The 14,288-nt window shown below is 37.7% G+C and overlaps 1 protein-coding gene across 2 annotated transcripts in view; it reads left to right on the top strand.

Annotated features, from left to right (window-relative positions):
- Positions 1–14,288, top strand: part of LOC18424484 (YTH family protein) — a 47,265-nt gene that overhangs the window by 9,443 nt on the left and 23,534 nt on the right. For both annotated transcript variants that reach the window (XM_011630711.3, XM_088848030.1), the window contains exon 4: positions 5,782–5,887. In XM_011630711.3, the coding sequence (XP_011629013.1) occupies positions 5,782–5,887 (106 nt within the window). The remainder of the gene's footprint in view (positions 1–5,781; positions 5,888–14,288) is intronic.

The raw sequence follows: 14,288 nt of genomic DNA on the forward strand, positions 1-14,288 counted from the left end.
GATTTTATGTGATCTACTTTTATAGGCTATTAAATCTTCATCTCGCTTTTTAAAGTAAGTATTTGCTATTGCTAGGTCATAGACCATAACAAAATCCAGAATAGCCTCACCAATCTCATTCCTTTCACCAAATCCATATCTCCCATGTATCCTTTATATCCTCTATTATCCTTCCCTATATATCCATTTAAGTCCCCTACTTAAAAGGTCCTCTCTCTATTTGGTATGTCTTGGACTAGTCGATCCATGTCCTCCCAAAATTCTCTTAATTCTATCCTCTAGTACTACTTGTTGTGCATAAGCACTAATTATATTATTATCTCTTCCCCTTATGCAAGTGTAATTAATAGGAGCCTATCACTTACTCTCTAGACATTAACTTCTTTATCTTTTATATCTTTGTCTAGTATTATACCTATGTCATTTTTATTATTATCCTTTTCTGTGTACCAAAGTTTGTACCCATCCATTGCTATATAAGGTTATATTACCAAGTTCTTTTGGAAGAAGAATTTGTCACCTCATAGTTAAAATATGGTTGTGTCAGATTTGGGGTGTTTTCCAGTAAAATAATATGTTTGTGGGGTCAGGGTATCACACTCCATCTCATAATTCTATTGTTTAGGATTTTTTAACATGGAGAACCCCGTCTTGTGTCAAAATGTTTTTCAATGTGGGTACATAGCACGTGATGAAAAATTTATGTCATTTAGCTTTCAAAATGGGGCTAGTATAGAGTAATAATTAATCTACAATTACCATAAACATGCTTGATAGTAGTTGCTTGGAGCTGGAGCAAGGGTGTGGGAGTTGGAGCAGGAGCCTAAGATCGACCCATGGATGAAGCTCCCTACCTTGGGAGCTGATGTAGGAGAACTTGGCACAAGCAATTTTGGAGAAACCCTAAGGCTTTCTCCCACCTAGGGCTCAAGCCTTAGGCTTCTTTTACAAGAAAGTCTTTTTTTCTTAAAGAGGAATGCATGGATGACTCTCCAGCCCATCCGTGCCCTTATTTATATTGTAAGCTTATTGTTTTGGACAAATTTTTTCCATATAATTAACTTTTGACCAAAAGGTCCTAACTTAAGTATAACTTGAAACTAAACTCCCTAACTTTAATTAAAGTATCTAAACGTTCCTAACTGGTCCAACAATGCAATAAATTAAAAAAAAAATCTGAAGTAGCCAAAAAATCTAAAAAAAACACCCAAACTATTTCTTGCTCTTCTTGGAAACCTTCTAGGGTTTTCATCCTCCAAATATGAGTGAAATTTAGAAGGAATTTATCGCTCCAAAAGAAGATACTCGTGGCTACTTGTTGTGCTTAGATCTCCATCAGGAGCCCCTGGGATCTTTGTTCAAGAAGAAAGCTTGATATATATATATATATATATTGTAATTTGGAAACTTGAGGAATGTATTATACATTCCCCGATTTTTAACACATGCACAATGAGAACTCTATAGCCTGAAAGTTCCATAAAAATTGAGAAAAAAAATGATATTGAAGGGCCATGATAAGAACTAAACTTAAGAGTTGTCCGAGTCTCCAACTGGACGAGACGTGGTGATTCCCTATAGTGGAGACTGGAGACTGTGATGACCTCTTTGGTCCAATTCATCTGTTTCGTCGTCGATTGGCCTGCTTTCAACCTTTTATGCAAGCCAGGCCATGAAAAGGGAAAAAAGAATTGTCTATAGGGGTTTGAAAGCAAAAAAATAGACAATCAAAGACATTGGGTTCAAAGTTCAAGAACTTTTGAAACTTCCCCTTGGATTGAGATCCCATCAAACCATGATTACACCCCATATTCAGTGGAATTGCGATCCCCTTCCAGAACAATGGAAATCCCTTTTTAGTCAGAGATCGAAATCCTTGTAAGATAGAGATTGAGGTCCCTTGGTGCGACGAGCGAGCTTGGGCGCTGGCTTCATGATCACTAGAGCAAGATATTGAGGGGGATTGCGAAACCCAAACGAAACTCCCAGCATTTGTGTACATGATTTATTTGATGAGATAGAAATGCATACGAGACTAAAAATACTATAGAATAATACTCACATAAGAGAGAATGAATGTGATGTCATGAGTTGCATATAAGCAAACATTGTGATTCCAGTGAGGGAATAAGGTGGCACGCATATACATGAGAGAGAGAGAGAGAGAGAGAGAGAGAGAGAGAGAGAGAGAGAGAGAGAGAGAGAGGAGTGCCATAACAGGAACATTACTTCCCATTTTTATTTGCAGGAAGTGCTACTGCCATACTGAACCATGGAAGCGGGAGCTTCCAAAGTGTGGAAGGGGGGGGTCTTTGGCAGCCCTTTCTTCACAAGACAAACATGTCCTATAGTTAAAGAAAAATGATGATATCATGGGGGAAATCCCCCTTTCTTTTTTTTTTTTTTGGGGGGGGGGGGGGGTTGTGGGAGTGAGATCCAGTAATGCTATATTACATGGCCTCTTCTATTTGGTTGCCATAACCGCCTTGCACACATATCAACACATACATTCAGAAATTCTTTTTCTTCTTATTCAATAACCTCTGATTACATCATTTAGGAAATTTGATCTTCTTTTGTGTTTTGAGAAGATGCTTGTGAACTTTGAAAATATCTATGGATTTAGTCAACAACATTATAATGGATTTTATCTTGCCACTCATGAAATATTTGTAAAACATTGTTGAATTTTGTTGTCTCGTTGTAATATAGCCGTGTCAACAAATCCTCTTCTGCATGGCATGAGAATTCTGACAGCCCATGCCTGTGTGTGACATGGACACATGTACTTGTGGCCATGGGACATAGGTAAAAACATAATTAGATCATGGATGACTCATTGAAATTATGGCATGAATTTTTAATTTATGCTTTTACTATATTTGTCCTAGGTTACTAATAAATTTTTTTATTTCTTATTTTAATATGGGAAAATACCATATATGGGGCATGGAACCCTAATTAGAATTTGTATATTTTTTCTTGATTTTATGGATTATTCATGATGGTTTGAGTGACACTATTAAACCATTTCAGAGAAGAAATGAAATATAGACGAATCAAACTTTTCAAAATTGGTTGTGACATCAAGATTGATGCTCATGCACACAAACAAACTAATTTGGGCTGTTTGTATTGGATACCCTAGTTGCGTAATGTTTGATACTCTTGTTATAATATCCTTTTGAAGTCTGCTATCTCATGCATGTAAAATTACCTTTTTTTTTTTTTAATTTTGAAAAGTCTGTGACTATATAAATTTAAGTATTGTATTGCATCAAGATTTTGGCTTAACCCACATGTTGGGTGTTCTGTAACAAAGTAACAAAAAAAGGGTATATAACATGCGCCTTAATAAAAAAAGGTAGAGAATTGTTTTTGATACATGACGTACAACCGTCCAATCCCAGGGTTCCAAAGAAGTGGGAGTATAGGAGAGAGAGAGAGAGAGAGAGAGAGAGAGAGAGAGAGAGAGAGAGAGAGAGAGGGTGGGGGGTGGGGGGAGTGAAAGGAGAGTATCCAGAGAAAGGGGTTAGTCTTCTTCGAGGCTGAGCTAGGTGTAGTTGTCCGGGCTGTACCTTCTTTGGCTTGGGAGTGAGCTGTTTGGTTAGCCTCTCTTTGTACATCAGTGAATGAGAGACCTGGATGTTCTTTCATAGAGGGAAGAGAGATCAAACGAGATGCAAGTCTCCACGTAGAGGGTGCTTTTCTAGATGCCCCTTGCATGATGTTTTGAAAGTCTCCTTCAGCTATGAGCCAATGGTTTTGGTGGCCAAAGTGGATGGTTCTTTTTAGACCTTGTAGGAGGGGTATGGTTTTTACCCATTTTGAGTCAACATTACCAATGATGAGAGGGGAGGACAGAAAAGGATTTCCTTGGTGGTCCCTCAAAATGTCCCTATACCCTGTTAGGCCTGGGTTGGCAAGTGAGTAACTGTCTATATTAGAGAGCCTTAATCCTGGGGTTTCGGCCTGAATGTCCTTCAGTGGTTCACTAAGTCTAATGCTGAAAAGGTGTGTAAGCCTTTATATCCCTTAGCCCAAAATATGATGGAGACTATGATGCGATTGTGGATGGATTGAACAGTAAAAGTTTTTCTTTCAAAGATCTGGGAGTTTCTCTCTCCAGATGGTCCAAAAAGTGGCCGAGATAGAGGATCTCAGTATGAAAAGGTCATTTGATCTATTGTGGTGTCGACCAAGGCCAACTGAAGGTTGCAGGTTGGAGGACCATGGGTTGGAAGCCACCTTGTAGTAAGAATAGATGATCGATGTCCTTATCATCTTGCATGCACATCAACATCTATTTGGCATGTGGAAGCCTCTATGTTGTAGTTGGTCCTAGGTCAGAGTAGTCTGAGAGAACTATCCAGCTGAAAGCTTGTCTTATGGGGGACGGGGATACTCCAAACCTTGTTTGTTATGGAAGGAGCCAGTTGGTTTGGTTTAATGGCCCCAAAAGAAGAGATTAAAAAAGCACCTCTGGGATAGGGTGACAATATCAGTGTCCCTATCTTGCCTGGGCGGAATACCTTCTTTTTGATGCAGACAAACTTCATAGGTATCCTTGGTTTTGACAAATGTAGGTGCATGGGCATATTACTCACTTGGAGAACCCTATCGTCTAGTTAAGTACCACGAATTTAAATGGAAAGAGTTTTCTTCTGTGGTCACTGTTAGCTTTGCCTTCTTGAGAGGAAAATAAAAGTTGGGAACCATGTATAAAAATAGCAACAGCTTACCCATACAAGAAGTGGCTTTGAAGAGTACCTTCACTTTGAAAGGCTAACCGGGAAGTCACATTGTTGTTGGGAGCGTGAGCAATAGCAGGATAGCAACAATGGCATTGTTTGCTTACCAGTTTTGTCCCTAGATAGGAGCACCAAGGGAGAAATATTTAAAAGCAATAAATATTTAAAACTAAGACAAACTTCAAAACAGAATTCAAGGATCTTGTACGAGGAATGGAAGGTGAAGTTTTTTTCTTCATGTCCAGGTTAGCTCTATGGAATCCCACACGAGCGGCCACTTATTATCCCTTCATACTGCAATATGGATTTGTAGGGCTGTCTACTTTGTGTTCTGACAAGGGCCTTACTGAATGGAAAAAAGAAAAGGATAAAAAGGACAATATCAAAAGGGATTATCAGTTGCATCAATAAATTGTCAACCACAATGGATTATCTGTTGCATCAATGTATTGCCAATCACCAAACGGAATATAAAGAATATTTATGGGATGGATATAAGTCAGTCACCGTGCACAGTTGTCACCTGATATTTCTGTTCAGAATGGAGGAAAACCAGTGGATGTGTGCCTGTTTGAGTTTCTTTTGGGTCAAATTTAAGATTATGAGGCTTATTGCAGCCAAATAATGGATTTGAAAAACTGTTGTCTTTAAATGTTCCCTGACCCACCTATCACATTTTCACCACTTGACACTTGTGTACATTAATAGAAACTTCAGTGGGCAAGAAAAAAGGGCCATATCCTCAGCCAGACTATAGGTGACCTATAGGACTGAAGGGCCATATCCTTTGCCCTTCATGGTTGTGTTTCTTTGATTGGGTTATGACCTTCTCACCTTTGAGACATATTTAACTTGGATAATTTTATGTTTTTCCTTCCCCCCTCATTTGTTCCCTCTTTCAATTCTCTTTCTTTCTTAAAGATCATTTCGTGAATATTAATTTGTCTTGTAATATTTAGTGTGTTTAGGTTCTCTTTATGCATCTTTTAGTATGTGCTTTGTTCTAATTCAGTTATGGAAATGCATTTAGGGCATGGTGAAGGATTCATCAATTGAAAGCCTCAAAGAAAATGGTTCTATAGTTGATTCATCGTTAACTGACAGCAAACATGACCTTGACAACCTTGATGATCCAGGTAATTATAGGTTGATTCCTTAATAGAATTTATTGCTAACAAAGTATTGGATACTTGCTGTGTTCATGGTGCTTGAATGTTACCCAAGTCTAGATTTATAGTTTGAAATGGCTGTAATGAGTGTTCAGTACTCATCATGTTTTGTTATTGATATTAGTGCATCCACTATTACTAGCGATGTTTTTTTTGTACATGAGTTTGAAATATTTGAATTTCCAGTCTATAGATTGTTCTAGCATTTGTGCTGCACTCTTGACATGGTCAATCTTGATCTTTGGTCAAAAAGACCTGGGCGACATTTTTGGTTTAAGCACAAAAATTATTCCTTCAAATTAGTTGTCTTTAGATTATCATTGGTGGCTAAACTGTTCGTAATAGATGTCCCGAGTTGTATGTCGTTACAAGGGGTAGAATAGATTTCGAAGGTGTTCTTATATTGTTGAGCAAATTTTATTATGGATCTTTTCTTGACCATACAATGTGTCAAGTATTGCCTTTATCATTTCTTATGAATACTTAAATCCTCAGAAGTCGTTTAGTACAATCATTCATCATCATCATGACCATCCAATCCTTATCCCAATTGCAACTACATGAATCATGTTCCTCCATTCTTCTCTATCATTGGCTACAACCTAAATAAGACTAAAAGTCACCATATTTTTTCTCATTACTTCTATCCATGTCCTTTTGGGCATTCTTGATTATAGAAAATTGAGAAAAGAGGCCAAAAACAATTTAATAACCATTAAAACATGTTAGATTTGAATGGATGTGGCTTTTCTTGCACAAAAACGTGACCCCAAAACCCTAAATAAGGCTTGCTGGTACTATTTACAATCAGTTTTTACTGTTCACGCCCCAAAAATGTTAGAAACCCTAGCACCCGAGGTCTTTTTATTGCGTTATAATAAAATGACCAAAACCACCCCCACTTAAGTTAAAACATTATAAATATACCCCGTAAGTCCCTTCACTTAAAATAAATTTTGTAATGATATTTTTACCCATAATAAAACAAATAACTCCATAATTATTCCAACCACTTTTTTAAATATCTCCTAAAATCCTAAAACATATAAAACATCCTATAATCCGTAAAAGAACTTAAAACCCATAAAAATTGCCCTAGAAAATTTCAAAAATATATCCTTAAAATTTATTAAGAAAAATTCAAAAATAACAAACATCTTGTCTTGCATCATTTTCCCTTGGTTGGAGAAATCTCGTCTTTGAGTTTTGAAATAAGCTAAGATGAATTTTTGCGTTAGTCCAACAACCTTTTTTAATCCAAATTCTGAAAGCACGATTCTAGGACTTTGAATTGTTGGACTAATCAAAACACAAATATTGTACATTTTTTTTTTTGAGTAAGGTTAACATTTTTTATTGCTAAGAGAAGTTGGGATACAAATATGTGGTAGTTCGAGAGAACCCTCTACATTGGTCTCTCGGTACAAAAAATGGTCAGCAGACCCTATACAAAATATGGGCTTATGAGTCTGCCTGATTACAAGGATTTACAGTAGGTTTACAAAAAATTGGGCTTATGAATTGCTCGATTTTAAAGAGGTGTTCTACGTTGTGTGCCTTTTGTGGTCCTGATCAAAAAAGGAGATGGACTAGACGTTGTCTTCTCCTTGGTTCCTAGCTCCATCTTTCGCCAGAAGATCGGCGAACTCATTGCATGTCCTCCGGACTTCCATGAGACGTCTGTATCCCTGCAAATGTAGGCAATTTCATCAAAGATCGAAGGTAGGTACCATGGGGGTGGTGTCATCCCGGTTGCCCAGGCTATAATATTGTGTGCATCTCCTTCCACTAAAAGGTGTGAGCCCCAGGAATGGTTGAAGCTTTTGAGACCCAACAGCAGGGCCATGGTTTCTGCGTATTGAGAATCTTTGTGGCCTAAATGTTCAGAGCAGGTGAAGATAATGTTGCGATGGTGTTCTCTAAAGACACCTTCGGCTCCTGCAGGATTGGGGTTCCCCAGGGAGCAACCAACGAAATTGAGCTTGATGGTTCCCTCCGGAGGTGGCTGCCAATTGTTTGATCTTTGCACCTTTCGTGGATGGTGGTAGAGTATGTTTTCCCATTGGCTGCAAAAGGTGTTCGCTGATATGCCCTTGAACATCCTGTGGTTGGATGCCCAGAATGTTACTAAAGTAGTAATCTTGTGGAAGAGTGCTGGTACCTGGAGTTTGTGACCTTGGAATATTCTCGTATTCCTTTCTACCTATATCACCCATATGGAAGCAGTGATGGCAGCCTTCGATAAGGTTCTTTCGGCTTTTGGCTAGTGTGATGCAAATTCCGAGGAACTTAAGGCCTTGACCGTCGGTGGAGTTAACCCATTGGAGACCAAATAGCTGCAATAGTTGACTCCAAGGTTGTGGGCTAGCTAGCAGTGAATGAAGAGGTGTGGATTTGATTCCTCCTCACTCAAACACATGACACATCTGTTGGGGATTGGAATCCCTCTCTTCTGAAGCTGGTCCACTGTGAGTGCCTGTTGAGAGCCCGCAATCCAATTGAAAGTCTGAACTTTGGGAGGGGCAATTGTGGACCAGACCTTAGAAAGGACGAAAGGAGGATTATGAGGGTCAGTGGGGGGTTGGATGAGTCTTTTGTAGAATAAGGCCACCGAGAACGTACCAGAGGGGGCTAAAGTCCATACCATGGAGTCCCTCCTTGAGGAGAGATGAAGATGGAATGTAGGACACAATGATTGTACCTTGAAACTGAGTCTTTGCAATTAGTTGATATATCCATAAGTAGTTTTGAGAATCCCTTGAGGAAAGGGTCATTATATGTTGATGGAACAACCATGATATGTACACTTGGTTTAGTCACATTAACCAGTTGAAATTGCATAATATAGCCGTTAAACTGTGCTCATATTGCCTTTGTTCAGCTCTAGAACAAACCAAGGGAACATCTTCGACATGATCATCTCGAACCCCTAGTTCACTAACCAAATCAGCAACTTCCTCTTCCAAAGCTTCTTCATCTGCATCTCAACCATTGTTACATTCCTTGTATTGACGTGGAAAGTTAGGGTCAGTTTCGGTTCTAGGTAATGATCCATAACCACCAGTCCCAGCTCCTTAGCCAACATACCCAGATCTAGTGTATTCGCTCCCCTCAAGGGAATATGAGCTTATGCGCCTACCTTCGCTACTGGGATTGAACTTGATCTACTCCATAAATATGTGAATATGCTCAGTGCTTAAACCAAAACAGCTCCTCAAACTCCTGACTCTGGCTCTACAAATTTAGGATATGCTGTCCCTAATAAAAAATTGGATCACTACCTTCTTCATCTAAACATTCATCAAATACCAGTGGAAAGTCCCAATCAATGCCTTGCTGATTTTGGAAACAAGTTGATGGGAAGTTCCTTGAGTTGAACCAGTCTGCATCATCTACTACTCAGGGTGTAATCATGCTACCAATGCCTCCCCATGATCACTATAAGCCACTTCTAGGTCTTCATCATCAACTGACTCATTGTAGATAGGATGATCTTCAAAAGAATCATAAAACTCCTCAGAAAGGTTACTGAACATGCGATTTGTGCACTGTGATGAGACATGCTCAATCCTCGAACACTTATAGCTTGATCTTGCTACCAGCACCTCTTTCTGGTCGACCAACTCCTGAAGCATCCCCTTTTTGGTCCAAGGCACCTTGCTGGTTGGCTGTTCCAGTAGTGTGGGATGTTAAACCAGCAACAATCATGCCGCCTTTTATTCCAAAATCACCACCACTGGCTGCTGCCCTATTTCCCCAATCATTTGCACTTGCATCTACCTATTTAAGGGTCATTTTTGAAAGTGGACAATGTGAATTAGCACGGTCTATATAGTTTAAATTATTATTATTTCTAAACCGGCTAGAACACTTACATAAGTCCAAAGATTACAATAAGAACTCAAATAAACAAAATAAAACTCAAATATGGATTCTCACTTGCTGCCACTTTTAACAATTATACATTACATAACAAAAAATTACAATAACTTGAACTTGGGAACAAGAAACATAAGAATGCAGTAAAATAAAAGAATGGCAAAAGATTGCCTCAATTGGACTTTGTCCACTGATGGCGTATGGGATTAAGTCTTTCTTAGATCTTGCAAACTTTAGGAAGCTTAGGCTAGAAATCCTTCAATGCATTGAGAGCATGTGGAACATTAATCTGGGCCCTTCTCTTAGTTCTCTATGTATGGGACGTGCCGCTATATGTCTCTACCAAAGGTTGGGGTGTGCTCCTTTGTTTTGTCTAAGAGAGAGTCTTTGAGGGATGGAGAGAGAAAGATAGAGAGAAGGGAGAAAGGGTGGCGTGCCACCTTGAGCAGAGAGAGAGTGAGAGTTCTAGGTTATTGTATAGAGTCATTGAGATATTTTATAGAGATGAGGCTAAGGTTAGGGTTCAAGGTTTAACCATCCTTATGGAGATCTCGTCTAGACCATTGATCAAATGTGACATGTGGGGTGAGAGATCTTAGTCATACAATCTATAGATCAACCATCATGATCTAATAGAAAGTACTAGAACCTTATCTCTCTGCTTCCTTAACCTAATCCCATCAAATATTTAATGTAGAAAAAATATAATGCTCTTGCCTTTTATTTTCAATCAATCTTACACATGCTTCTTTTGAAAATCAAACACTTGAATGGCTTAGGACACAACCCAACACAAAAAAGGAAAGAGGGAGAAAAGTTGGTTGTGCCACTCCATGGGCACTAGTGGGCTCCATGTCCTCCATCAAATGTTCTAGAATGGTGGGGCCCATAGAGTATAATGGGCCCATATATTAATAAATTTAAGACCATCAAAATGATTTTTAGAAAAGGATAAATATTTTATTTAAAACAATAAAAATGATTTTTAGAAAAGGATAAATATTTAATTTTCTTGTCTGAATATTTAAATACCAGAAAATTTAGTTTAGCTTATTTAAAAATCAGTTTTGGTGAAATAAAATATCCGGAGACTTCTGAAAAATTATTTTAATAGTCTAAAAAATATTTATAACCAAATTAATTATTTTAAAAATTAATTTCATGGGAATCGAATCCAAGTTTGTTAAGGAAAATGCGAAGATATTGAGTCACTCCATCTCTATTAGTGACTATGTCCCACACTCACTTTCTCAAACTAGCACCGTAGTTCTCATGGTCTACAGTCCATCACAAGGATTCATGATTGGACTACCAAAACCAACCAATGGGTGATGATAACAAAATCCTAGTCTATGGACTGCAGGTTCTCCCTAGGGACAAGCCTAGGTCACACAGACCTGTGCACACCCATTTCAACTGGTGCATGGGGGCTATCTCTAGCACATGTACATGCAACACCCTCAATGGTGTTCATTTCCCAATACGACTATCATATATACATGCCGTATGATGGTCATGATAAGGATTTGATCATTGTCCCTTCAGGGCTACCAATCACACACAAGGGTCCCACAGCCCCTTGGCTAACTACCTTGAGCATCTCTTCGACATCATCAAGGGGTAACCTTGCTAAACCTTCTCAGTTGTGTTATAAGCCTAGGTATCATAGGATTTTACAACTCAACTTGGCCTAGCTTGTCAAGCCTTGTTTAAGTCTCGGCATCAGAATTGCGGACTTCGGTCCTTCCGGACCATACTCCCACTGGAGTTCATAATTCCACTATCATAAAATTCGTTACATGCTCTCGTAAGGCCTTTTAATGGCCACAAAAACCCAATAATTTTTACCGAGTTTCAACCCTATTTGTAAGGTTATTGACCTCATAAAGGGTCCAATACTGCTTCATTTGACCCATCTCGTGAAGCACGATAGTGAAAAGGGTTGTACTCAACATTATCTTGGACAGACAAAACTTCATCTTGCCCACGATTGATGCAGGAAGGAAAGGTGCGAAATTAAATCCACGATCTTCCTGAACCTTAAACAAGTAAAATCAGCAATAGGATAAATAATGTGGATGTAAATCAAGCTACGAGAAGAACTTTAATAAAATTTATTCCAATAACATATATCTCCCAAAATATGACCTCCAACCTTTTATAAGCTTATGAACCCTAAATTAACTTGAAACCCAAGTAAACAATTAAGACTCTAAAATACCTCTAGACAATACTAAAATTCCAAAAATACCCGTGTGAACAATAACATGTTAATAGTAACTATGAATAACCATGAATAATACTTATGAATAGTAAATAAAAAATATAAGAAAACCTTAGAATCCCAAAAAAAAAATAAAAAAATAAATCGTAAAACTAAAATAAAAAACTATATTCTTTAAAATTAAATAAAAAACAAAATTAAGAAGAATTTTGCTATCAATCATTCTCCCCCGGTTGGAGAAAACTCGTCCTCGAGTTTTGAAATGTGCAAAGATGAATTTAGCATCAAAACAACCTTCTTCAACCTTTTTCTTCTTTATTGACTCAAATAGTATTTATACGAAAAATAATTTCTCAAGAAACGGATCCTGATATATATATGGGTGTGGTTTGTATAGAGCCTAGGCTCTAAACAATCAAATTAGAGCCTACTTTCAAATCGTGTCGAGAAATATGGTTTTAACACTGGAAATCTTTGTGATAGCCTTAAAATATAATTTATTTTTATTTATAAAGTTTCAAGCTTCAAAAATAGGGTAGGTCAACTGACCTATGAAAACTTGAAAATCTTGAAAATTGACACTCCAAAAATACATTACAAAATAACCTATTTCCAATACTTGAAATCCTCTTTTTTCTCATGTTCATGCATCTTGATGTTGAGATGATCAATTTGAAGATGTTTGGGCATCAAAACAACCTCTTCTAGTGAACTTTTTGAGGTAGGCTTAATTTTGATTGTTTAGAGCCTTGGCTCTATATAAACATTTCCCTATATATATTGAGGAATCGATGCAAATTTATCAAATTTGGCTATTCTTGAGTTCCCATTGAAAATAGTGTAGGAAATTTCAAACCCAATTTTCTGTACTTTAGAGGCTTTCTTGACATCTATCGCATTACTCTTTGAACCCAAGGCCGCAATTTGCAAATTTTGAGTCGACCATGCTTCCGCTGCACTACTCTGATTCCAATGCACTAAATTTACTAAAAACCCCACCTCTTCGATATCTTTAAGATCTGGGTTTAACCATGAAATCTTGATCAACATCATAGATTGGATCTCTTACAAGATCTTGTTCATCATTTAAGTATATATCAAAAATTGGTGGCAGACCCCAATCTTTAACCTGCTGATTTTCGATCCGAACTACACCAAGCATTCCTCTTCAAATCATGTCGATAAACTAAATCCCATGATCTATTTTCTTGAACATGAGGTTGGCGTTGCTTGCACAGCAAGAGCTTTGTAACCCTCTCCGTCAAGTTGTTGATTTCCTTGCGCAGTTGGATCAGATCGGCATCCCTACGGCTCAGAACTCTACGCCATGCAATCACGATCTCCAGCCATCCTGGAACCATGCTTTGATACCACTTGTTGCAGGAAGGAAAAGTAGGAAATTAAATCCATCCATTTCCTGAACTTTAAACAAGTAAAATCAACAATATTGGAGATAGAACGTAGCGGTAAATCAAGCCAAGAGAAGAACTTTCTTCCTTAATAAAATAAAGTCTATTTCAATAACATATATCTCCCAAAAATTTGACATCCAACCTTTTATAATCCTGTGAATCCCTAAATTAACTTGAAACCCAAGTAAACAACTACGACTCTAAAATACCCCTAAAACAATACTAAGAAAACATTACTAGATTTTTAAAAATACCCTTGTGAATAGTAACGTGTAAACAATAACGCGTGACTAGTACCATGAATAATACTTGTGAATAGTAAATAAAGAAAATATAAGAAAACCCTAGAATAAAAATATTTTAAAATATTAAAAAGAAATTCTAAAACTAAAATCAAATTATATATCCTTTAAAATTGGGTAAAAAACAAAAATAAGAAGTTTTTTTGCCTCCATCAATGATGGATGCCTGAAGCCGCCTTGTAAGTTCTTGAACTTGTAGAACTCTATCTCTTGATCTTGCTCTTCACGAGGTGGATCCATATGAATACCCTTGTCTTGACATTTTCTTGCTGCCATAGGTTCTCTGAATTCACAATACTATGCAAAGAACCAACAAAACTACCTGAAACCAGCAAGTTCTAAGCTGATTTGGTGAAACTTAGTGTAACTTGTTGTAGATTCCTAGCTTTGTTGTCGAAGGAAACCTAGGCTCTGATGCCAATTTGATGCCAGGTAAATGGAGAAAAAAAAGCCAAAAGCAGTTCAATAACCATCAAAACAGGTTAGATTTGAGTCGATCTAGCTATCTTTTTGCCAAAGGGTGACCTCAAAACCCTAGATAGGGCTTGCTA

The sequence above is a fragment of the Amborella trichopoda genome, chromosome 9 (assembly GCF_054954075.1).
Source record: "Amborella trichopoda isolate Santa Cruz 75 chromosome 9, AtrichopodaSantaCruz75HAP2 v2.0, whole genome shotgun sequence".
NCBI lineage: Eukaryota > Viridiplantae > Streptophyta > Magnoliopsida > Amborellales > Amborellaceae > Amborella > Amborella trichopoda.